The sequence below is a fragment of the Equus quagga genome, chromosome 2 (genome assembly GCF_021613505.1).
Source record: "Equus quagga isolate Etosha38 chromosome 2, UCLA_HA_Equagga_1.0, whole genome shotgun sequence".
In the NCBI taxonomy this organism is placed as follows: domain Eukaryota; kingdom Metazoa; phylum Chordata; class Mammalia; order Perissodactyla; family Equidae; genus Equus; species Equus quagga.
The window spans coordinates 107,922,989-107,949,201 of record NC_060268.1 but is presented as its reverse complement, the minus strand read 5'-3'; the positions used below and the strand labels follow the sequence as shown (position 1 = coordinate 107,949,201).

General features: G+C 40.7%; 1 protein-coding gene across 1 annotated transcript in view; it reads right to left on the bottom strand.

The window, feature by feature from the left end:
- Positions 1-26,213, bottom strand: part of MAP3K21 (mitogen-activated protein kinase kinase kinase 21) — a 55,971-nt gene that overhangs the window by 9,634 nt on the left and 20,124 nt on the right. The window contains exons 3-6 of the mRNA XM_046654393.1: positions 23,879-24,027; positions 22,913-23,088; positions 14,447-14,687; positions 6,752-6,874 (exon numbers count right to left, since the gene is read on the bottom strand). Of these exons, the coding sequence (XP_046510349.1) occupies positions 6,752-6,874; positions 14,447-14,687; positions 22,913-23,088; positions 23,879-24,027 (689 nt within the window). The remainder of the gene's footprint in view (positions 1-6,751; positions 6,875-14,446; positions 14,688-22,912; positions 23,089-23,878; positions 24,028-26,213) is intronic.

Genomic DNA, 26,213 nt, shown 5'->3' with positions numbered 1-26,213 from the left:
GGGACTTGGGGGGTTGTGTCCTGGAACTAATGCCCTTTGGATACCCAGGGACAACAAGTTCTTTAAAAATTAAGTGTTTATGGGCTGGCCCCATGGCTGAGTGGCTCCACTTTGGCGGCCCGGAGTTCACAGGTTTGGATCCCAGGTATGGACCTGCTCTGCTCATCAGCCATGCTGTGGAGGCATCCTCGTACAAAATAGAGGAGGTCTGGCACAGATGTTGGCTTACGGCTAATCTTCCTCAGGCAAGAAAAAAAGAGGAGGATTGGCAATGGATGTTGGCTCAGAGCAAATTTCCCTCAGCAAAAACCCAAAAATTAAAAAACTAAAATAAATTAAAAATTAAGTGTTTATGTATGTGTGTGTATATACACACATACACATGGAGGAGAAGTTTATAAATACAGATACCAAACTTTTATTAACGTGTTGTTACCTTTAATGGAGAGGATTACCTATATAAAGTGGGAAATTTAACTTCTTTATATCATTTTTTTCAGCTGGGGACATTAAGGGTGATGCTTGATTTGTTTTGTGTGTTTCAATATTTTCCACATCTAAAAATATACACATATAGGCATACATATGTTTGAGCACATAAGTGTATACGTGTGTGTCTGACAATCTTGCAGAAGTTGTTCACTCTATGGAAAGAGTCTTACAGTAGAATCAGAGAGAAGTGGGTCAGGCATTCTCATTTCAATGGAGCAGCAGAGCAGGGCAGGAAAGCTCCGGGTTGGGGGATTCTGAGACCTGAGTGCAAGTCAACTACACAACTTAGCAGCCCACGGTCCCAGGGCTAGCCTCGCCCTCGGCTTTATGTCCTCATCTTCCTCCTCCCTTCCCTCTCTCCTCCCTCTCTTGATCTGCTCTTCTGTTTTCTCTTTCGTCACATTTATTGAACTGTCACTGTAAGAAGAGGCTGGGAGGGGAATGAGGAAGAGTCCACACTCTGGAGACTGTGTTTGAATCCAGCTTCACCACTTTGTAGCTACGGGGTAGGTCAAGTTTCACAACCTCTGTGTGCCTCATTCAGGGATCACAATAGCATCTGCTGCAGGAGGGTTTTTTTTGAGAATTAAATAGATTAACACACGGAAACCACTCAGAATGGCGCCCAGCACACAGCAAGTAGTCCGTGAGTACACAGTGTTGTGGTCACTGTGCCAGGGCCTGGGTCCCAAGGTCCCTGCCTCTATAGAGCTAATAGTTTGATATTGCCACCTGTCTTCACCCAGGGACCAGTCATGAACATCTGCAGTCAGCAGAGCTTTCTCGGCTTTCGTCTGTTTGCTATGCAGATTGACAAGGAGGACAGGGTGGGCAGGGGAGGGTTATTGATATTTTCAGCTTGTATCAGCCATCTCTTTGGAAAATAAGTGCTCTAAGTTCACTATCCATTATGATACTCTGTTATGGGAAAATATGCCAACGATGTACGATGGCAGCAGGTTCCTGGAGTAACAGGAGGCCATGTAACTGACTTTTCCACCAGTTGATTCCATTCGACAACAGAAAAAAGGTGAGCTCTGTCCTTGCTTTAAGACGTCAATCAGAAGACACAGCCTGAAACTTGAAATTCTCAGTTAGTGAATTCCATTATTTCTTATTCTCAATGAGAAGTGTGCCCTAAATATGATGCCACGAAACAATACCAATCATTAAAGAAAGCCAGAGGAAGTTATAGTAAGAAAAAATAGTAAGAGAATATTTTGTGCAAATACCACATGGTGCTTCTTTTTTAGCAGACAGTGATTCTTTGCACGTGGATGGTAAAATATCCACGGTTTTATCCAAAGTCAAGATTATACTGTAAGGCCCTTTACTTTGGTATTCTTTAAACACTCTTTGGGGTAATCTCTTTTTTGCTCAGTTTCACAGAAATGATTCAATCTCTCTCAATACATATAATTATCCTTTCCTTCAGTTTCAGAGGGGTTTTTTTTTTTTTGGTCTCTTATGATGCTTTCATATCAATTTTTCTCATTCAAGTTTACTCACGTTTCCCCATCTTTGGTCCAGAGTAAATGTGCCAGACCACATCTACAACTCACAGTGAAAAGCAGCCCACTCTTCTGAATCGGATGCACAAAAAGATATACCCTGCTCCACCTAAGAAAGGTAAAGCCTTCACAGCGAATACACGCTCATGCCACAAGGCAGACCACAATGACAGCCCCCACGGCCACAGAGAGCTTCACAGTAAGAATAAGGATAAAAATAATTATCACAACTGCCAGCACACTCAGGAGCTCTCACCATGCGCCAGGCACGGTTCTAAGTGCTTAATATACATCTGACCCTTTTAAACCACTCTCGGCCCCAGTTGACAGAAACGGAATCTGAGGTGTGGCCAGGTTAAGGAGCTAGTCCAAAAGCACGTGCTGGCGGCCCAGAGCTGGGGTTCAGCCCCAGGCAGTGTGGCTCCGGAGGCCAGGCTCGTGACTGCCAAGCTATACTGAACTGTAAAAATGACAGGACATCTACGCAGGCTAGCAACCAGAGGAGACACGGAAACGAAGATGAGAGGAAGCTGTGGGGTAGCGCCTGGGGTCAGAAAGACGACGGACCAAGATTCAGATTAAAGGATGTGAAGGAACAGATCCTGCACACAGAGCTGGTCCTGTCTGGAATATCCGGATTTGAATGTTTCCATCTGCTACTTCAGAGAATGAATGCTGAGGACCCCGTCATCTGGGGGAAGTGGAGACGCTCCCTGAGCTGGTTCCATTTCAACCCTGCAGAGTTAGAATCTATCTGAAATCCCAAAGTATTCAATTTGAACTAGTACGAATCTTGGGCCTAGCCAGGCGTATCCAGGGACAACTTCCCCACTTCAGTGAGGCTGGTCTTCCCAACTGAAGGATGTGAAGATAGGAGCCCCCACTCATTGCTGATGGGAATGTAAAATGGTACAGTCACTTCTGAAGACACTATGGAGGTTTCTTACAAAATCAAACATATTCTCACCATCCGATCCAGAAGTCACCCTCCTTGGTATTTATCCAAAGAAGATGAAAGCTTATGTCCACACAAAAACCTGTGCACGAATGTTTACAGGAGCTTTATTCAAAATTGCCAAAACTAAAACTTGGAAGCAACCAAGATGCCCTTCAGTAGATGAATGGATAAATAAACTGTGGCACATCCCGACAATGGAACATTATTCAGCACTAAAAAGAAACGAGCTATCAAGCCATGAAAGACATGGAGGAACCTTAAATGCACGTTACTAAGTGAAAGAAGCCAATCTGAAAAGGCTACGTACTATATGATTCCAACTATATGACATTTGGGAAGAGGCAAAACTATGCAGACAGTAAAAAGATCAGGGGTTGCCAGGGGTGAGGGGGGAACAGGCAGAGCACAGGGGAGGTAGGCCCGTGAAACTATTCTGGATGATACTATAATGGTGAATACACATCATTATACATCTGTCCAAACCCACAGAATGTACAACACCAAGAGTTAAGCCTAATGTAAACTACGGACTTTGGGTGATGATATGTCAATGTGGGTTCATCGATTCTAACAAATGTACCACTGTGGTGGAGGATGTTGATGCGGGGGCTGTGTGTGTGTGGGGGTGGCAGTATATGGGAAATCTCTGTACCTTCCTCTAAATCTTGCTGTGAATCTAAAACTGCTCTGAAAAAAAAAATTCTCAAATTATAAAAAAAAATATTATATTACATATATATATTATATAGATATTATATATATATGAAGACAACAGGCAAAAGAGTAGAGGAACAGCTGGGCAAAAACAGAGGCATCATGCCTTCTGTCCCCCTGTCTTCACCAGAGCTGTGGGACAAGACTTGACACCCTTTTTGCTCCTTTAATTAAGCCCTTACTCTGTCTAGGCAAATGCAAGGTATAAATTGTGGCTTCATGACAAAGGCACCCTCAGAAAGACAAAGCAGTTATAATAAGATGATGGCACTTTAAGTTCTAAGATCATATGATGCATCTATTTATATTATTTCCCTGTAACTGTAGAGAGACTAGTGCCCTGGGAGCTTTAAAAAAAAATCTGTGCCAGGGGGCTGGCCCTGTGGCTGAGTGGTTAAGTTTGCGCACTCTGCTGCAGGCGGCCCAGTGTTTTGTTGGTTCGAATCCCGGGCGCGGACATGGCACTGCTCATCAAGCCACGCTGAGGCAGCATCCCACATGCCACAACTAGAAGGACCCACAACAAAGAATATACAACTATGTACTGGGGGGCTTTGGGGAGAAAAAGGAAAAAAATAAAATCTTAAAAAATAAATCTGTGCTGGGGCTGGCCCGATGGTGGAGTGGTTAAGTTCCCACACTCCCCTTCAGCAGCCCAGGGTTTGCAGGTTCAGATCCTTGGTGTGGACTTATGCACTGCTCATCAAGCCATGCTGTGGCAGCATCCCACATACAAAATAGAGGAAGATTAACAATGGACGTTAGCTCAGGGCCAACCTTCCTCACACACACACACAAAAAAACAACAACAAAAAACCTATCTGTGCTGATGCCAAGGTTTTCATTATCAACAGGAAAAAATAAATTGACTGTAGGCCTGATTAGAAAAAATATTCCTTTGGAATTTTTTTCTCCAAATAAAGATGGCAAGTAGCAAAGAATTAAGTTTAGTGGAGCAAGGAGAAGATGCAAATTAATTCTTTAATATGGTAACGGGCTGATTACCAGAGTACTAACATACATACATAATAAACACATTCTTCTTTTGCTTAGCCTACTTTCAGGGTTTATTTGGACTCATCTTTGAAAAAAATTAATAGTTTTATTTCATTCCACTAAACTTTGATTCAGGAACTAACTGAAACTCTCACAGTGCAAAGATGCCAGGCGAATTAGCTTCATGTGTTTTTTCTACCAGGCTGAACACTTTTTCTAAAACCAAAATACTACATGGTATTTTGGAGTATTAGGTTGGCCAATACAGACCAAATTAAAGTTAAATCTCAAAAAGTAACATTTTTTTCTTTATAAAAACAAGGAAATAAATGGAAGTAACCTGAATTCCTGATTTCATTTTTCAAAATATCCCTAAATATGCTACTAATTAGGTTATGTTAATTTTGCACAAAAGTGTTTAGCAAAATGTCTCAAGATATGGTAGTCTATTTTCTACTCTGTGGCCTGGTCACATCACCAATTGCACAGAATCTAAAAATCATTCATTGTGAAAATGAGAAAATTATTCTGTACCGCAAGGGAAACTATCAACAAAATAAAAAGACAACCTACTGAATGGGAGAAAATATTTCCAAATCATACATCTGATAAGGGGTTAATATCCAAAGTATACAAAGAACTCACACAAATGAATAACAAAAAAGCATGCAATCTGACTGAAAAATGGGCAGAAGATCTGAATAGACATTTTTCTGAAGAAGACATACAGATGGCCAACAGGTACGTGAAAAGGTGCTCAAATGACTAATCATCAGGGAAATGCAAATGAAAACTACCCGAGATATCACCTCACACTTGTTAAAATGGCTATTAGAAAGACAAGAAATTGGGGCTGGCCTGGTGGTGCAACAGTTAAGTTCACACGTTCCACTTCTCGGTGGCCCGGGGTTTGCCAGTTTGGATCCTAGGTGTGGACATGGCACTGCTTGGCAAAAGCCATGCTGTGGTAGGCATTCCACGTATAAAGTAGAGGAAGATGGGCATGGATGTTAGCTCAGGGCCAGTCTTCTTCAACAAAAAGAGGGGGATTGGCAGTAGTTAGCTCAGGGCTAATCTTCCTCAAAAAAAAAAAGACAGGAAGTAACAGTGTTGGCGAGGATGTAGAGAAAAGGGAACCCTTGTGCACTGTTGGTGGGAATATAAATTCGTGCAGCAACTATGGAAAATGGTATAGAGGTTCCTCAAAAAAACTACAAATAGAACTACCATATGATCCAGCAATTTCACTTCTGGGTATTTCTCTGAGAAAAACAAAAACACTAACTTGAAAAGACATATGCACCCTTGTGTTCATTACAGCATTATGCTCAGCAGCCAAGGTACGGAAACAACCTAAGTGTCCATCGACGGATGAATGGATAAAGAAAATGTGGCACATATATACAATGGAATATTATTCAGTCATAAAGAAGGAAATCTTGCCATTTACAACATTTGAGGGCATTACGCTAAATGAAATAAGTCAGACAGAGAAAGACAAATACCAAATGGTCTCACTTATATGTGGAATCAAAACCAAAAACAAAACAAACCTCACAGATACAGAGAACAGACTGGTGGTTGCTAGAGGTGAGGGGTATGTGAAACGGGTGAAAGGAGTCAAAAGGGCCAAACTCCCTGCTGTAAAACAAATCAGCCATGGGGATGTAACGTGCAGCATGGCGACTGCAGTTAACAGCACTGTGCTGCATACTGAAAGTTGCTAGGAGAGTAAGTCTGAAAAGTTCACACGACAAGAAAAAAAGATTCTGTAGCTATGCACGGTGACAGACGTGGACTAGACCTACTGCGGGGATCATTTTGCAACATGTACAAACATCGAGTCAGTATGTTCTACACCTGAAACATAATGCTCTATGTCAATTGTACCTCAATAAAAACAAAATTAGACTACGAAATGTAAGAACAAATTTTGTTTTCCAAACAGTCGTGATACCTATTAAATGTCACATGCTTGCTTCGTTACAACCAGCTACAAAACATGTCTGCTTAACTTGAATCCAAGTCAATTAAGAACAGAAACCAGCACGGAGGCCCCGCGCCGGAGGAGCAGGCTTACGCTGTATGGCTCGGAGTCTGGGAATCACCGTGGGGCTGCTGGGTGGACTGGAACTGCTGCTGTTCAAGCTCCGCCGTTTGTCCAGGTTGGGAGAGGCCTGCACAGTTATTTTATGCTGGAAATCTGTCGGATATGGAAAAAAGTGAGAACTGAGACTTCACGGTTTTAAGTTATACTCACAGCCACTTCTTGAGCACAAAGCAATAAAAGCGTAAATTTGCAGACAGTTAGGAATGAAGTGTATCTCGGAGTCTGTTTCTTAGTTTCTTATTTATCTTCCCCTTCAGGGGTCAAGTCAATAAATAATAACTCAGACTCTATGACATCTTAGGTCCAGAGACACACACACACACTCACACTCACAGAAAAACGAAATATTAATGAGTACTTGTAGAACTCACATCTTCTGGGAAGGAAGAATTACCTTCATTCAGTCTGACACAGTTAAAAACAAAATTGAGATAGGAGACACCCTGCATTTAAGTAAGGCCTGATTCTGTCACTAACAAATATGGACCTCAAACCAGTGAGCAGCCTCTCTGAGCTTGTCTCCTCAACCATTAGATAGAAACGACAAGCATCTCCCAGGGCTGCTGTGGTGACTAAAATAGAAAACATAGATTATGTGGGGTTCAGGACATGCTGCCCCAAAACTTCTGAACCTGTCACATTTCTACATGACACTCCAATCTTCAAACTCAGCATACAAATACTCAGGTCTGTTTGGTCTTTATTTTCTTATGAAGGCTCCCATGTCATGTAAAATTCATATTAAATAAATTTTTATGCTTTTCCCCTGTTTATCTCTCTTTGTCAGTTTAATTTTCAGACCCAGCCAGTCTAAGAAGGTCAAGGAAAACTTTGCCCCCTACAGTTAAAAGCACTTTGTGGTCAAGGCACCCTATACCGACAGTCACTACCACCTAACTGTAACATAGGGGAGCTGTCAGGACAGAGAGACGCCAAGATCTACGGCAATAAATGGAAGAAACAGTAATATTACCAGAGGGAAGAGGAGAGTGTTTAGGAAAACTCTGTTACCTATCAGAAAACTTATAGCAAACTTAGACACTGGTAAAAGGAATTCGTGGGCGTTCTTTGATTGATCTCCACCTTTGATTGATTATCTATCGATGGGACTATTTTTGCAACTCAGTAGGGGCAGAGGTTAACTTGCAGATTTTGTCTGGGGACGATGAAAATAATTTCTCTCTGGCATAAAAGAATCCCAGAGGTGACGGCTTATTGCCACAGTGGGCATTACCCAGGTTTGCACTTAGCCTAATGATCTAATCCTAACATGCCTTCATTAAACTGCCCATAAACACTTAGCTCCTCAAATTCTCATCTGAACCAATTTCAACTGCTTCCTCATTAATTAATGAGTTGAATAACATCTTTGACACATGTTCACTTCATATTTGCAAGGGAGCTATAATTTACCTTTTCGAAAATTATCCTTTAAAGAACTTTAAGGAACCATGTGGTATTTGAAATGAGGAGAAATTGGAATTTGGTAGGAAAAAATCTACCCAATTATTCATGCCTGAGATCTGAAAATTTGCCTTGATATTGTCTTCTCCCTGAGCCTCCACATCCAATCAAAGACTATCTTGTAAAATCTGTGTTGTATACTCTTCCTAGAGTTACAGTTGAGAAATTTATATTGTAGGTTCTGGAGTTTGAAAACTTGCATTTGAATCCCAGTTTACCACTCACTGGCCGTATGCATTTCGGAAAAGTAACAACCTCTTTAAGTCTCACCATCTTCATTTACAAAACCGGAAAGAAACAAGTATTCCTACTTCATGGGACAGCCATGAAAAATTAAATACAAAAAAGTATAGGGGCTTGTCCCATGGCCAAATGGTTACGCTCGTGCACTCCACTTTGGTGGCCCAGGGTTCACCAGTTTGGATCCTGGGCGTGGACATATGCTCATCAAGCGATGCTGTGGCAGCGTCCCACACAGAAGACCTAGAAGGACGTATAACTAGGATATACAACTATGTACTGTGGCTTTGGGGAGAAAAAAAACAAAAAAGGGAAGATGAGAGACAGATGTTAGCTCAGGGCCAATCTTCCTCACCAAAAAAAGCATACTTAAAAAAATTTTTTAAAAGTATAGAAAATATTTAGTGCAGGGCTCAGGACACAATAAATGCACAGCACGTGTTATGATCCTTTCTGTTCTCTCCCTCTGCACTGCCACCATCATTTCATGCCAACGCTGCTGCATCTTCTCCGTCCATCTCCCTGCATGTCCCTTTTGCCCCTCTGGTCTGTCTCACAGTCGCCAGAAGCATTTTTAAAAATGCATGCCTGACCCTGTCATTCCCCTGCTTAAAATCCTTCAAAGGCTGCATGTAATTCTTACATTACAGATCAAAATCGTAAAATACTCTATAACCCCTGCAGGTCTGAGTCTGGGTTCTTCTTGCCACTCCAGCCTCATCTTGCCCCCTTCTCCCATCACTCACTGTGGTCTACACCACGGGTCAGCAAACTTTTCCTGTAAAGTGCCAGACAGCAAATATCTTAGGCTTTGTGGGCCATATGGTCTCTGTCACAACTACTCAAATCTGCTGATGTAGCGAGAGAGCTGTCATCTACAATTCATACATGAATGTGTTCCAATACAATTTTATTTATGGACATTCCAATTTAAATTTCATATAATGTGCGTGAGTCATGAAATACTCTTTTCCTTCTTCTTTTCAAGTATTTAAAAATGTGCGAAATTCATAGCTTGTGGGCTGTACCAAACAGGTGGTAGGCTGGACTTGGCCATGGGGCATAGATTGCTGACCCCTGGTCAAACCACATGGGTCTTTTCTCAGTTCCTGGAAGAAACCCAGCTTTCTCTGCACGTGCTTTCTGCCTACTCTCTTCCTTTCCCCTCTGCATTTGGTAAATTCCTACTTTAAGTCTCAATTTAAATGTTAGTTCCTTAGGAAGCCTTCTATGATCTCGTAGACCAGTGACATCTGTCTTCTAATCACTGTCATATGACTTTTCCCTCACACCAGTTAATAATTACAGCAGGCAAATAAGTATTTGCTTAATTATTAGCTTCAGGTTCACCCTCCTCCCCCAATACAATGTCAGCTCTGTATGGGCAGGGCCGTCACAGTCTCCATCACGGCTGGATCCCATTCCAAAGGGCACAGGGTCTCCCACATAAAAGCTGCTTAGTAAATCTTTGCTGAATGAATATTTTCTCTGTTTAAGATTATAAGTAACCTGAGGGCAGAGATCATGTTTATTTTATTGTAATCGTTAGTACTTGGTTCATGGTAGATCCTCAGATGAGAAAATGTGCAAGGTTTTGCAACAGGATCAAACTGGTGCTTCAAGTTAATTGCTGAGAAACATATAGAAGGGTGAGAGCTGGTCTGGAAGAAAAGCAAATGGAAATGAAGTATCAGATGGAAGGCTTCCTTCATCTACCCAGTAAGAAATTACAAAAGACTGGACCAGGCAGAGCAGTTTAAGCAAAGACTGGATGCAAGGAAACAGTTCAGCAGGACACGATGACTGGCTGGATTTGCGGGGTGAAGCGGAGATGGTAAATAAAAGAAATACTCTTACCCACAGATATGAAACAGTTTATTTTAGATTGAAGTGCTTTATAAGGGTTCAACTAGCCCTGTGATGTGTCCTAACCCCATGGAAGCAAATTCTCCGTCAGCTTTTACAGCAGGAGGAGCCTCCAGCCCAGAGCAGAAGGCAGGCGGGCTCTTGCAAGCCTCCGACCAGAACACAGAGCCAGGCCACGGCATCTGAAGGACAAATCGCGAGGACAAATGATGGAAGAAGAGATACTTAGCAGAGGTCCAGTAACCAGCACGGAACGTTTGTAAGGGCAAGGAGGAGTAGCAAGGGCAAAAGGCTGGATTTTAACAATTCCTAAGACTCAGAGTGCTTCTGATCTTCTGAAAACGTGTAAATACTTTCATCCAAGGAGTAGAGGCACTCTTTGTGGGTTTTGTATGTGTGTGTTTTCTCTTTTATTATTGAGACATAATTGACACGTAACATAATATTAGTTTCAGGTGTACAGCATACTGGTTCGATATTGTGCAATGATCACAGTAAGTCTGGGTACCATCCATCACCATATTAGTTACAAATTTTTTTTTCTTGTGATGAGAACTTTTCAGATCTACTCTCTTAGCAAGTTTCAAATATACAATACAGTATCATTAACTGTGGTCACCGTGCTGTACGTTACATCGTAGGACTTTTATGTTACAACTAGAGGTTCGTACCTTTAGAGCACCTTCACCCGTTTCGCCGACCCCCCAACCCCTGCCTCTGGCAACCACCCACCTGTTCTCTGCATCTATGAGCTCAGTTTGGCTTCTGTTTGCTTTTTTAGATTCCACGTATCACTCTCTCTGTTTTAGACATAAAGAAAATATTCTTTATTATAAACATCCTTGTCCCTACGAAGCAGGGAAAGGTAGATGCTGTTCCAGTTATGCCTTTAGGAAAACTAAAGCTGAATTGTTAAGTGACCCTGGCTGATGTTCAGTTTTTCTTTGTACTTGCTGGAATAACTGTTCTCAAGATATCTGCTCATAGCAGATTATCACACGGTCCACAGGCTTTGGGGTAAAATACTTACATTTTTATTGGCAATATTTGTGTTCCATTAAGGAAGCTAACGTGGCCCCAGCGGGAATAGTCATTTTTAACTGAAAGTGGTAGCATTCTTCAGAGAATCCTCATGCGGCCTTTGCCGTCTCTGCCCTGCACACGTGCGTGCACCCGCTCTCACCCTCACCCACGGGAGGCAGAGGGCTGTGCCGGCTTTTGGCACTTCTGAAGCAGCTGAGCTAGAATGCCAGTGCTTTAGAGACATGCCAACTTTTGAAGCCTTTAACACCTCTCTGCTTTGTTTTATTGTGTTCAAAAACCACAACTTTGGTTCAAAATAAACACAAGACAGAGGGAGTGACACAAAGTGGTCACGATATAAAAATATCTACCATGACCATTCTTTTTCTTTCTACAAATTCCAGGAAATTCCAAGAATTCAGGAAGTGTACTTTAAAAACTGCAATCTTACATTATGATATCTCATTTTGTAAGCATTTATCTTCGTTATTTGGTAGCCACCCATGAAGGATTGCCAGCAAGAATAAGTACATTTGAGGTTTCTAGCAATAAGTCACCATAGCTACAAATAGACATAAGATTAAAAGTTATCATCAGTGATTCTGAAGTCACGATAGCCATAAATAGTCATAAGATTGAAAGTTACCATCAGTGATTCTGAAGGACAAAATGACAATAATTAGACAATTATTCACATTTAATAACAAATTTTTGAAAGATTTACAACAAGTATTAAGGGCCAGTTTGTAGGAGTCTCAAATACATTTCTGTGAGATGTTGTAAACTGGTTACACATAAACAAAAATCCTGCAAAAGGGGTTTAAGTAATCTGGTCTGCTGAAAGGAAGGTACCACCACTGTGCAAAGCTATTACCTATCCGATGTTGCTTCCTTAGCAGCGTACCATCAAATTGTACTAAAATTTGGTAACTCAAAGAATTTTCTAGCAGATGATAACACTGGAATCAGCCAACTCCTTTGAACTCAAGGCACAAATAATTGCTTTCTTTTCTATACTAAGCAAAATTCCTGAAGGAGAAAAATAATTATTTTTATAGTTATCATTCTCTCCAGCTCTCTGGATGTGTGTCCTACTTTGGGACATTGTGCTAGGAAACTGTGTGGCGGGTGGGGTGGGGGAGGGGGTGTAGAGTCAGCGAATTCTAATGAGAAAAAGAGCTGCCATAGAGGCAACAGTCACAGCAATATAGCGCCACCCTGTGGGCAGAAGCGGTAACTGCCACACTAAATTACAGAAGCCGAATTTCATTCCCTCAGGATGGATCAGGATTATAGCAGTAGACTTTTTAGTTACTTCTTAACTGAAAACTTATTAAGTGCCACAAGGTAAATAAATGTTTCACTAAAATGTCCCCTCTATTCTCAGAAAGAGAAACAAAGCCAAATCGTGCAATCCAGTAATAATATAAATCTAACAAAAATAGTCAAATATATTCAGTCTGCTTTGAATAAATGCAAGGTATTAGCCAAGCAACATTTGAGGAGAAAAACAAGAGTGAAAGTTTGACCTCAGGAATCCTGAGATATTTTACTTAACCACTCTCCCACTGAAGATTAAAGAATCATCGGAATGATTTTATTTTTTCCCCCAGGTTTATTTGCCATCAGTTTATCATTAGCCACCCATCCCAAAGTGTTCCAAGGGAATCAACGAATACTAATTATGATAACAGTCATCACCCAGAAGGATACTGATAGAGCTAAAAACGAGAAGAAAACTCACATGGAGTACCCGAGTTTTTCTATCATCTGTATGTGAAAGCAGAAGCCTCATCATAAATAAAATAGACTATTTTAAACTATATCTGACATACAAGATGATCCAGTCAGTGGTCCTCCAAGTTGCACTTGGGCTAAAAGCAAATATCAGAAAAGAACCTGGAAAACTACCTTTTTTTCCGCCTAGAGAGGTCAAAGGTAAAACGAACAATGACCCATTGCCTATTCTCACCTCATCAAACCAAATAATCAATAATGTATACTGTGGTCTCATTACTACTCCACACTGGCAATTTTCTGATCAATTGAGGACTCCTGCAATAACCTAAAAAGCCACAGTACGCTGTAAAGCTTCCAGTATTTCATAATAAGTATTTCACAAGACAATTTATACATACTTCAAATAAAACAAATCTGTCATGATTGTTATTTAAATCAAATTTCCATGCCGTTAACAAACACCTTAGGGAAACACTAGAATCTATAAAACACTCCAGTAGATAATACATACATAGAGAAATAGGCTGATACAGATACAGAGATATCTAACGCACATTCTATAAAAGTGCAGCCGGCTCTTGTTCTGTCACCATTCTGCCCTGGTATTACAATGAGTCACAGAGCTATTTGGTTTTCCTTAAATCAAGCATAACACATAATATTAAAGAACTTAATTTCGTGAATTAATATGTTTGTTATACTCTATTCTGTTGAGTTTCTCCCAACACATGTATCTTTTTATGTTATTGTCACAACGTTTAAAAAATATTTTTAAAAGCTTCCCTAGATTTACTGGTTCGTTTTCTATCTTAAGGATTTTAAGCCCTCAGAGGAAAGCAGGCATGTAATTGAAGTACTTGATATTTTTTGTTTAAAATGCTAACAGCAACATGAGTGTCCCAAATGAACTCAGCTACCGGATAGCCTTATAGATCCTTGCAGAAGCAATAAATTTAACGATAAAGTAGGAATAGTTTTATTGTTGTAGATTTTCACGATGCCATGTAATGCTGGTTCAGGGCAATCAGCTAAAAAGGAACTCTGCTTTGATTTCAAAAGGAGTAAATGGATAAATCCATTAATAAGAAAGTACGCTGAGCATTAAATGCTCAGCATGAATTACCGCAATGCACGCTGCGTGCTGTTTCACCCGGGAACACTCGTGAGGTCATTACATCATGACCGTGAACTGAAGCAAGCAATGGAAGCTACTTATTTCTATAAGGTTTGAAAATCTCATTCCCCCATCTCTTCCAAGTTGTGGTGAAACAAACAAGTTGTTTAAAGGGATGACATACGAGAGTCTTACGAAACATGGGTACAAAATCCTACCTGAAGGTAAACTGATTCGATGTCCATCTTTGAGCTTTAAACGACTTCTCTTGAACTTGCCCTTCCTCCTCTTCACATTCGGCTTCTCCTGGTTTAACTGGAATATCAAAATGTTGAGCTCCCGCTCCAGCACGTCAATCTCGCGCTCTGCCAGCTGCTGCTCCCGCCGCTTCAGCAGCTCCTCCTGAGACTTCTGCTGGAGGGCGGCGCGGGTCAGCTCCTCCTCACGGGACCGCAGCTCCTGCAACAGAGTCACACCAACATCAGCAGGGAGGAGAAGGTGCCTCTCCCACAGTCCACCCACCTGGTCATTCGAGTCCTCACGGGGCGGCCCACTTGGCAGTCAAGGGATCAGGGCTAAGACCTTTCCAGAACATCACCAACTCAGACTGAAACCAAAGCCTGTGCACAGGCTCCATCTTGCACTTTCAGTTTTATGATCCTAAACCGCAAATTTTTAAAATCTGATTTGTATTTTATCTCCCCAAAGCCCCAGTATGTAGTTGTATATCCTCGCTGTAAGTCCTTCTAGTTCTCCTATGTGAGATGCCGCCACAGCACGGCTTGATGAGCAGTGTGTAGGTCCACACCCAGGAATCTGAACTGGCCAACCCTGGGCTGTGGAAGCAGAGCGCTATGAACTTAACCACTATGCCACTGGGCCGGCCCCCTAAATCTTGTTTTAAGATTTCTCTCTCTTCATTTCTAGCCTTTATAATCACCTAACACATAAAATGGACACATAGCAACAGAGTATCGATGTGAATGGCCAATTTTAAAATAAAGCCAAAAGTTAAAGCTTGACTAATTAAAGGATAATTATTCTAGTTACAACAGACTGCAGTTCAGCTTTCTTCACTTAGGGACTTCCTTAGGGCATTTAAGAACTTGCTTAGAGATTAAAACATTTTGGTGGAGAGATTATGGCAAAAAACAAAGCTAATGTGTCGAGTCAGTTGGAGGCTCATCAGAAATTCAAACCAGACCTCTCTAAAATTGTAAGCCAACAGAATAAGTATATTCAGTAGACAAAGAACTTCTCAGGATCCCATGGATGAATGGAAGGTATCACTTTATACACAGATATCATGAAATAGCTAAATAAAAGTCCCTCTGTCACAATACTTACTGAGTAAAAATCTAACCTCCTCTTAGTTTTGGTTTTAAAACTATAGAACTCCCGAGAAACAGAACATCTATGAACTGAACAACTATTAGGAAAAAAATTATTCAACAGTAAAGCTGAGAATGCCACAAAGTTTTAAATCCCATTCTTATTTCATTTCTGTAAAGTGTTCTGTACTTTACCAGAGACATAAATATTGCTTTTAGTGTTGAATTACTTTCTCTTCTAGATTATCCTGCTACTAAATCAAGCACTCACGTAGAAATCAAGGCCTTTGCAAACTTTTGTTTCCACTGCTCCGGACAAACTTAATCTTAGAATACCTAACTACCAAAAACTTTGTTAGAAACTCCACGTTCTCAGGTAGAGCTTTGGGCTGTGAGTTTTGACAGCTATGAGTGTCGCGCAAACATGTCAGATTTTATAGCAGCAGGCCACACTTTACACAGGCCCACCTCAAAAATACTGATGCACGAAGAAACACTGTAGGATGCAGGCTCATGGAAGAAACCAGAGCTGAACCATGGGACTAAAATACCAACTCCATTCTGCTAATCCCTTGGCATTTTACAGATGGGCTCAAAGAATAATGGGAAGCCATCTGTCAGTACAATTATCATAGAGGAAACAAACAGAAGGCTATCCTTCCATAAATAAATAAATATCAAGAAGAGACTAGAGAGCTCTAAAAACCAAAAATTTATTTATTCAGATCAAACTAATTCCAAACTTATGGTAATTCTACCAAATTTCAAGTCCACCAAAGTTTCACCTTTGATTCATCTTTGAAACATGAGTTTTTCTAAACAATGGTCATAAACAAAATTATGAGAAATGATTTACTTAAGACCAACTGATATTCAAATCACTGCTGCTAATATGAACCAGCTGATTCTTGAAGAGCAGATCAGTAGCTCTTTATTACTTTGTGCCAGACATACATTACTATTTATTACTTAAAAAAAGAGAAGAAGAGGGGCTGGCCCCGTGGCCGAGTGGTTAAGTTCGCGCGCTCCGCAGCAGGCGGCCCAGTGTTTCGTTAGTTCGAATCCTGGGCGCGGACATGGCACTGCTCATCAGACCACGCTGAGGCAGCGTCCCACATGCCACAACTAGAAGAACCCACAACGAAGAATACACAACTATGTACCGGGGGGCTTTGGGGAGAAAAAGGAAAAAAATAAAATCTTAAAAAAAAAAAAAAAAAGAGAGAGAAGAAGAAAATGTCACTTGCTAAAAAAAATTCTGGAATCCATTATTTAACTGGTGGCTTTCTACTATCTGCTTGTCCAATTTGGAGATTTAACTGTAGTGCATTTGGGGCAGAGGATCATTTCCAGTCAACTTCCAATTTCTTAGTCACTACTGTCTGCCCTTTTGTTAAGATATTAGTTTTCAGCGGTGTTGATATCAATCCAATTAGCCATTGTGAAATGGAATGGCATGAGGAAGCGATAAGGGCAGCAAATTCAGTCAGGCTTTCTGTGTGTTACTACTACAGTAACTGAATAAGAAACCACTTTTAAATCCAGGTCCCAGGCTAAAATGTGAATCCCCTTGCAACGACTCTATGAAGAAAAAAATCACTTGCCTACGACTTCATGAGACAGAAAAAGAAGATCAAAGAGAAAGCATCCAAAGTACTCTTCTTTCTCACTGAATTTTAGAACACTGAAAAGAAAAAAGGAGAGAAAGTCTGGGGTATTAGAATTCCTTTGAATACTTTGAAATTATGAAGCACACAAAAAATTCTTTCGGTTGCTGAGATTAGCAAGCAGGAGTATTTGTTTAATTGCTTGACACAGGCATTCTACTAATGGCAAAGCCAGGTTCCTGGCAGTAGACGTCAATCATTAACAGCGACATGCCTTCGCACAGTGGCTCAAAGACAGGTGCATGCAGCCAGTGCACGCAGACAGCCACAGAGAGATAAGAAGGTCGGAATTCAGGGAGGAACCGGTATCTATGGAGGCCACAGCTCACTGAATAACACAGAGCACAGCCAAGTCACTCACCATTAATTCCAAGTCTGACGCCTCCCACCTTAAGCAATCAGTGAACAATAGAGGCAGATAGAGCACACACTGTGCTTTTGACTCCATCAAAAAAGATGCAATTAGAAACTTCTGAGCAAAAAAAGTGTTATATATCCTTTAATTGTAAATCAAAGGCTCAGAAGATACTTCTTATGCTGTATTTCAAGGAGGAGCACAAAAATCACATACAAAGAAAAAGCAAAGGTACCACTATAGGATAGCTCAAAAACGAATCCAAAGATAACAAAGAAACTCCTATAAACCTCAAAACAGAGAAAGGGCACACATCCCACCTTGAAGCAAGCTTTTTGACTTTTACACCACATTTAAAAAGAATTAACTCACTGGATATGCCCCTAACCTGCAGTTTTATAAATAATTACCAATAATGAGAAATAAATAAAATAGTTTAAAATAAGGATTAGTAATAACATCACTTCCAAATTTTAAATTCTGTGATTTCAAGTTTTATTCTTTCTCTAAGCCCTCTCCCATCCCCTCCAAGTCTTTGTTGTCTTTGCTACTAAACATTTCACTTTAGGATTCCTGAAAACAATTTGGGGAAGTCTAAAAAGAAAATCAGTCTTTATCACTGTAAGTCAAAAAAATGTATTAAAGTTTCCGAGAAACATATTTATAATCTCTCTGATAGTAATCCTTCAGAGAACGGCAGGATTTAAAAAGTCATCCAGTCCGTCATTTTCAAGCATCATGGCTCAGAATGCCTGGGCCCGGAACGGGGGTGGCTGCCAGAACCTGCCCCGGCTGCAGGCAAAGCCACCCCTTTCTTTGTTCTGAGGTTAAATCTTAACACTTAACACTTATTTAGCACTTACTAACAGCACTGCTCTGAGCACTTTGGTAGTTACTCATTTAAGCACCAGCCCCTCCCCACCCCCACACACCAGATCCCCAGGGAGATTCAATGAGAATGAGGAGGAGGAGGCGGAGGAGGAGGCAGGGAGAGAACAGTCACAGGTCAGCAAAGGGCACAGCCCCAGCTCCGACCCAGCTGTCTGGCTCAGTCCTGGGTCTTCACCACCACACTAGATTGCTATAGATTTTGGAATTCCACTAAAGACTTAATATTAAAAAAAAGGGAGCGGAGGGTGTATCACCATCACTTTTAGAACCCCACATAGCTGTCCCCTGCAGTCTACTGGAGTTCTCTGAGGCAAGGAGCTGAGCAGCTGACGCAGGGTCTGCTGCACAGCTAGACAGCTCCAAACGTCAGAAAGTTGTTGATTCGGGGAGCAGATTTTAATCCCTGGAGTATTCACCCAAGAGGTCCTACTTCTGAACTCTGAAACAACGTGAAACATATTTCCTCCCTCCTCTACTAGAAAGTTCTTCCAGTATTCGAGGGTAGCCCCCACAATCTACCCCCCACCCCCACTTCTGTCCTCTGCCTGCTCAGGTTTCCAGGCTCCTCTCCTGCCTTCCCGCCCTGCTCCTTGGGAGTCTCTTTAAAAGCTGGTGCCCACAATCAAACACAGCACTGAATACGATTGGAGCAGAATCAAACAGCACTGTTATTTCCTATTACATGAGCTCTATGTATACACTGGCAATGGCAGGGTCGAAGGTTGCATTTGCCCGTTGTGTATTTTTCAACTTACAAAACACTGAAAGATCTAAGGAAGAGAGTGAATTATAAGCCTACAGCTTAAAAATATGACTTTACAGGGAAAAAATGACTTTAGCAGCTTACATATTTCTCTATAACCTTTATTTTTAATCATTTTAAACTATGAAATATTTTAAATACGCTACAATTAGAGAGAACAGCAAATATCTACGCACTCACCCTCGCTATTTAACAGATGCTAAATTTTTACCTTCTCGTTTTCGGACGTGTTAAAGTCCTCTGTGCGTCAGACTATGCTATGCCACCCCTCTTCAGATCTGCTGTTCTCAAGTTGGTTGCATCCTTCTTCTACCTACACTTTTAGACCTTTTGTACATTTGAATAGTACTGTTTTATAAAGTCCCATAAATGGTATATAATGTAACTCTTCTTTTGCAACTTGCTTTTTCCACCCAATATTATGTTTGAGATTCACGCATGTTGAAACATGTAGCTAGAGTTCATTCCTTTTAACTACTATACAGATTTCCACTGTACGAATATATAACACTTTAGGTACTTATTCCCATATTAATGTATACTGGGGTTGTTTCCAATTTTTCACTATTACAAATAATACTTAAGTGAATAACCTTAATTTCCGTATGTGCATGTGTGTGAGTTTCTCAAGAACATATAACCAGAAGTTAAACAGCTCAGTTGTATGCTTTTTATAGCATAAGAGTCATAACAGAATTCATAAAATTTATACTTTTAAATTCCATTTTCACTTAAAACAGTAATAATACTAATTGCTAATATCTCTCACCTAATAAAATACATATCAGGAACATATCAAGAAAGCTTACTGAGGTTTATTCAATGTATTTATTTAATGCGTACCATGTACTGAGTACTTTGTTCAATGCTGTGGATGAAAACGACCAAGAATGAATAGCAAAGCTCATGAAGTTCTTATCCAGCAGAAAAGGCAGACCAAGAACAATTAAATAAACAGATAATAATAAAGTATGACTCTAGTGCCAGCCACGATGAGGAAGTGCAGGATACTACGACAGACAGTTTATCTGGTGCAGCAGAGGAGGGAAGGGAGCTCTGAAGGACTGAAAACAAAGAAGCCAGCAATTGAGTGGTGGGGATAAAAGCTAGTGAGGGGACAGTTGAGAACACTGTCCTCAACAGAAAAAAGAACATATACAAAGGCCAAAAGTCAAGTGCATGGCACCAGAAGAACTGAGAGGAATTCAGTATGGCTGAGGACACAGTGAAGGTAAATAAGGAAGGACAAAGGGAGTTGATGAGGAACTGGAGTTGGCCACTGAAGAAAGGATGCTCAGATTTGCATTTTAGAAGGGTCACTCGTGGTGGGGGATAAGTTAGGGGAGCAACACTGGACACAGAGCAACTAGGGAGGATGCTGTTGCCGTAATGCTGGCGCTAAGTGAGGACAACACGAACTAGGGGAGTGAATTACCACTGATAGTCTTTGTCACATAGGAGATCACGAGAAGTATCTTCAAAGACCTTTGAGACTGGGTACCTAAGAGAACAGTAATCCCATTATGATAAAAAGGAAGCAGAATGAGCGAAGGCAGAGGGGGAGCGAGGAGGAAGTTTTGACTTCAGTGTTCGGCTGGAAACTGGTGCCAGGAAGGTACATCAAGCCCCCTTTCAAAACTTGTCAACAACGTCCTGATGCCTGGCTTGGCATTCAAAGCACCATTCCCCAGGATACAGACTGCCATATCATGCATCTTTGTATCCTAGGACTCTAACACTGTTCCCAGCACACAAGAGATAGTCATATATGCTCGCTGAAAAAATTGTAACATTGAAAGAACAATTTTCCCATAGACACATTTTTTTTTTGAGGAAGATTAGCCCTGAGCTAACATCTGCTGCCAACCCTTCTTTTTTTGCTGAAGAAGACTGGCCCTGAGCTAACATCTGTGCCCATCTTCCTCCATTTTATATGTGGGATGCCTGCCACAGTATGGCTTGCCAAGCGGTGTCATGCCTGCACCTGGGATCCGAAATGGCGAACCCCGGGCCACCGAAGTGGAACATGCGAACTTAACCGCTACGCCACCGGGCCAGCCCCCCATAGACACATTTTTAAATTATATTTTTTTTTAAGAAAATTTGCACTTTGGGGAATACCTATGACATATCTTGCATTAATTGCCAGTTCAGCAAAATGACAGTAGAAGAAGCTACTCAAGGACAGAATTTGGGCATATCATGTCTTGGTATTCCGCACAGTATTATATATATTAGCTCAAGAAATGCTTATGAGTATATATTCAAACCACAGCTTGTTATTCCTTCTTTCGCCCTTTCCTTTGCACTTCGGTTGGTTACAGGCCTTTAGTATCATGGTCAATGTGAAAGTCTAGAGATGTAATGTAGAGCCATACCACGTAAACCAAGGTAACTTTGCCATGGGAGAATGACTCTCAGCTACACTACAATGCCATGTTTCAATGTCATAATTGGAATTAGCAAGTGGACCCTGTGCTAGCAAAGCATTACTGCCTACTTAAAAAGAATTCCACTATTTTAGAATCATAAATATAAAAGGTATAAAAATTCCTTCCTGGAAGATTGTAAGGCTTTATAAAGATTATCAAGACCTTGCAACGTTATGCTTTGGCCCATAAATTCATTGCACACACAGCAGAGGAATTTAACATATTGAACAATTATACAACTTGGACAACCAGAATAAACCCTGATTCCTCAAAATGCTCAAGTAGTACAAAATGTCTTTAACAAAGTAACTGCAGCCACTGCAGCACAGAACCATGCCTTGACCTTGGGGTTCTTCAGTGCCCGTTAACAGGCACGTGTCACCAGGCAGAGGAGATCAGTTAACTGAATTCACTCTCCAACAAGGCTGCCTTCAATTAGGTGTGTTTTTACTTCTCATATTTCACTTTGGAGGTAGTAGCACAAATGCAGCTTCATCGTACTTAACATATAGGTTTTTTTCTTCTTCTTTTTAAAATATATTAACCAACCAGAGCTTAATACATCATATTAGAAGTTCAAAAATTACATATTTACAAGTTTCTCCAACAAAGCAATGCCTTGGAGATAAAAAGGAGGTTTTGGGAGGTAGACTAGCATAAAACAGGTTTCAGAAGGCATAATTAAAAACAACCTGTAGATCTTTAAATTCTGATTTGCATCAACCAACTGTAAGAAGACATATTTGAGACAAACTATGACATTTGACTATGGAGTATTACGTGACATCAAAGAATTACTGTCACTTTTTAAGATAATAATGGCAAGAAAGTTATTTTTAAAATTCTTACCAGTTAGAAATGCATATTGAATCGTTTAAGGGTAAAATGATGTAAGTCGAGGATTTAACTTAAAATAACCCAGTTTAAAAAAAAGATGATAATGGGGAAATGAGATGAACAAAATGACAAAATATTGACAATTATTGAAGCTGGTTAACGCATACAAGTGGTTTATTACGCTAGTCTTTTTTTTTTTTTAACATTTGAAAGTTCTCCTAATAAAAGGTTGTTTCCTTTCCAAGTACACGTTTCAAGTACAATTCTGTTTTGTTTTAATTGAAAAGCCAAGAATCGACAAATATTGATGTCTGAAAATATTTTAGAATAATGCTGAGTGGTTCTTGACTCATTTTCACAATCTTCATAAATGTGAGTATATTATGCAATTATATATATCTCTCTCACCTTTTCCTTTGTTCTCAGCTCATCAAACATTTGTTGAATTTCCAGCTTCCAGTCATCTTGCATGGAATGAAAAGATTCTTGAGGCATTTCAGTCATAACCGCCCCTTCGATAGCAGTCAGTTGTTCAAGAATTAAGCCAAATGATGGACGAATATGAGGGTCTTGTTGCCAGCATTCTACAATAAGCAAGAATCACATAAACTCCATTTCTGAGCAGAGTTTGGATTATTAGCCCATGTTGATTATGACTGCTGAAGATTTTTAAAATCTATTGATAATAATTTTGAAAATTTTATTTTACACAGTGTCCATGTCAGCAGCATGCATAATAATTACTATCAGACAAGGCTCTTCTTGCTTATATTATATGATATTAACATGTGGACATGTGCTTTCCAAGCCTTATCACGAAGTCTGTGTCTTCTGGCCTAAGCTGCCCTGGCCAGATGACTTCCTGACACAGAGTCTAGAACTCAACCCAAGAACACCAAAGTCTCAAGAGAGGTTCTAAGAAATAGGATAATAATGAAGTAAGGCAACTTGCTGCTTATAAAAAGAGGGAGTTAATTTTTAAAAGATAAGGATCAAATAAAGCCATGGCAAAACCATGTCAGTTAAGAACGTAAAACATTTTTGATCACTAGGTAAAACAGCAGATGTGGAGCCAATTCAATATCGTCTTTGAACTCTACTAGCATATGTGGTGCAAACTTTATTACCATTCTGTTAAATTTTATACAAAAATAAGTCACTGATAAAACTGGATTGTTTTTAACTTACTTAGTTCATCAAAACTTTACCTGACATCAAAGACAAGGTTTCTAACTCTTAAAATAGAATAATTACTTAAAAGCATTTGAAAATTAGAATCACAGAATTACTCTTCTAGTTAAAGACACAGATGTTCTAATGAGCAAGTCCCCTTCCCTACCCGCCAGCCACACAAAAACAGATGTGTGCAAATACCTTTCATGAGCTTGGCAAACGGCTCAGGGCAGGTGGATGGAACAGGCAGAGTGAGCTTATTGACGGCGACCCCATAAGCCACAGCAAGACCGTCAATGCCACGATAAGGGACTTCTCCCGTGAGCAGTTCCCATAGCAGGACTCCATAGCTAGAAAGCAAAGTTGTTATCAAGTTAAACGGGTCACACGGTGCTGTTTCCTTAGGACACAACCAGTGGGGCAAATGCATCGGTACCTTCAGCCGGCTCCTAGTAAGGATCTTCTCTTACAACAGAGTCCATAAGTGGCCCTTACCCCAAGGTGAGAGGTGGGCTCTTCCAGTTAACACGCAAACACATGCAAATACACTTCTTCCCAGAAATCAGTTAAACATTTGTTACAGGAATGAAAACTACTTAGTGAACAGGAAAGCTTAGGGGCAGCACATAACTGAATTAAACAGGGTGCAGAACCAGGCCACACTTTAAGAGTAATGTTTTAAGAGTTTTGATGTTGCTCCTTCTACCTCATTTTTCCCACACCTACACAGAACTCTTGAGGATTGCTATGACACTGAAGATTCTAGTCCTACTGATATCTCATGCCACACATCACAGGACTGAGATCGAATCATACTATTTAAATAGTTTTTTGAAACTGTTTATCTGTATGCCTCTCCTTTTATATTTTAGACTTGTTACTAATGTTTCCACCATATCACTCAACAGTAATGGACAAAAGAAATTGATGTGGGGCTCCGTGGTGCCTGCTGGTAGTACACAAAATCTTTTTCTTTCTTTGCTGAGGAAGATTCCTCCTGAGCTAACACCTGCTGCCAATCTTCTTCTTTTCGTATTGAGCTGCCGCCATAGCATGGCCACTGACAGACGAGTGGTATAAGTCTGCCCCTAGGAACTGAACCCGGGCTGCCAAAGTGGAGCACGCCGAACTTAACCACTAGAGCACTGGGGCTGGCCCCCAAAATCTCTTTTTGGCAATGGAGAAAGTTGAAGCGAAATAAGAGTGAAAACAAAGGACCACCTCAGCTGCCATGCTCTCTAAAGGTCAGCAGAGGTCACGCGGGTTCACCACTGCCTCAGTTCTTCAAAGGCAAGTGTAATTACAAACAAGAACAAGAAAACTCACATGGAAGGACTTCTAAATGGATTTTTTAAATGAAGCCGAAGGACAGAATTTCACTCCACATCCACACCACAGATTTAAGGTTTAAGATTTTAAGGTGCCTCAATTCAAGGTAGCACACAGTGGCATGGAAATGAGCCTTGTTCCTTAGAGATACTCAGTCTCTTCTACGATACAGGTCAGTACCTCTGTCTCCCCTTTCATCTTCTTCAAAACATAAAGTACACTCAAATTATCTTTTGTGAAAGCATAAAAAACTAGAGTCACTCCAGACGACTCACTTGCCTTTAAATTGAAACACATAAGCATATAAGGAACATACATTTACTTTCTTTTTTAATTCTATTAATGTAACTAGTACAGTCCTATCTATTTTCCTAATCTTTTAAAACTTCATTAGCTTTAGGTAAAAAAAAAAAAAGCTTGAAATTTAGATTATCTTCTGATCTTAAGAGATGCGAGGATGCACCGTGTCACTAATACAAGAGAAAAAGCCCTCTAGGAAGAAGACTTGCTCTACAAAGAGCTGGAAAGTCTTTGGGCTCCAGGTTCAGGTCATCCTGGATAGATAACTTGTCATTTAAAGACCTCTGCATTAGTGCCTATCGGACTTGAGACCATCTACTGAAAACATTCAGAAAAACAATGTAAAAACAACAGATTGGACCAGTCAAAGGGGCCTTAGGGATCATCCAGCTGATATGCTACTGGCCCTGAGCACAGAGATTTGAGTCCTGAGGACCCGGGGCTCCTGCCCTGAACAGGAGGAGTTATAGCGCACCATGAAAAACAACTGGATCTGGAGGCAGCAGACCTGAGTCTGGGCTTTGGGAGTATCACTTCTTACTAGTTACCTCTCCACTCACAAGGCCCGTAAAGCGGATCTTGAATTAACTCAAATACGAAATAATAGGATATCTGCTCTACCATCTCAAAGCACTGTTTTATAGTTAAAAAAAGAAACATGTAAGGGGCTAGGCCTGTGGCCGAGTGTTGCCGAGTGGATAGGTTCACACACTCCACTTCAGCGACCCAGGGGCTCGCCAGTTCGGATCCTGGGCACAGACCTAGCACCACTCATCAAGCCATGTCGAGGTGGTGTCCCACATAACAGAATTAGAAGGACCTACAACTAGAATATACAACTATGTACTGGGGGGCTTTTGGGAGAAGAAAAAGATGGGCAGCAGATGTTAGTTCTGGCGCCAATCTA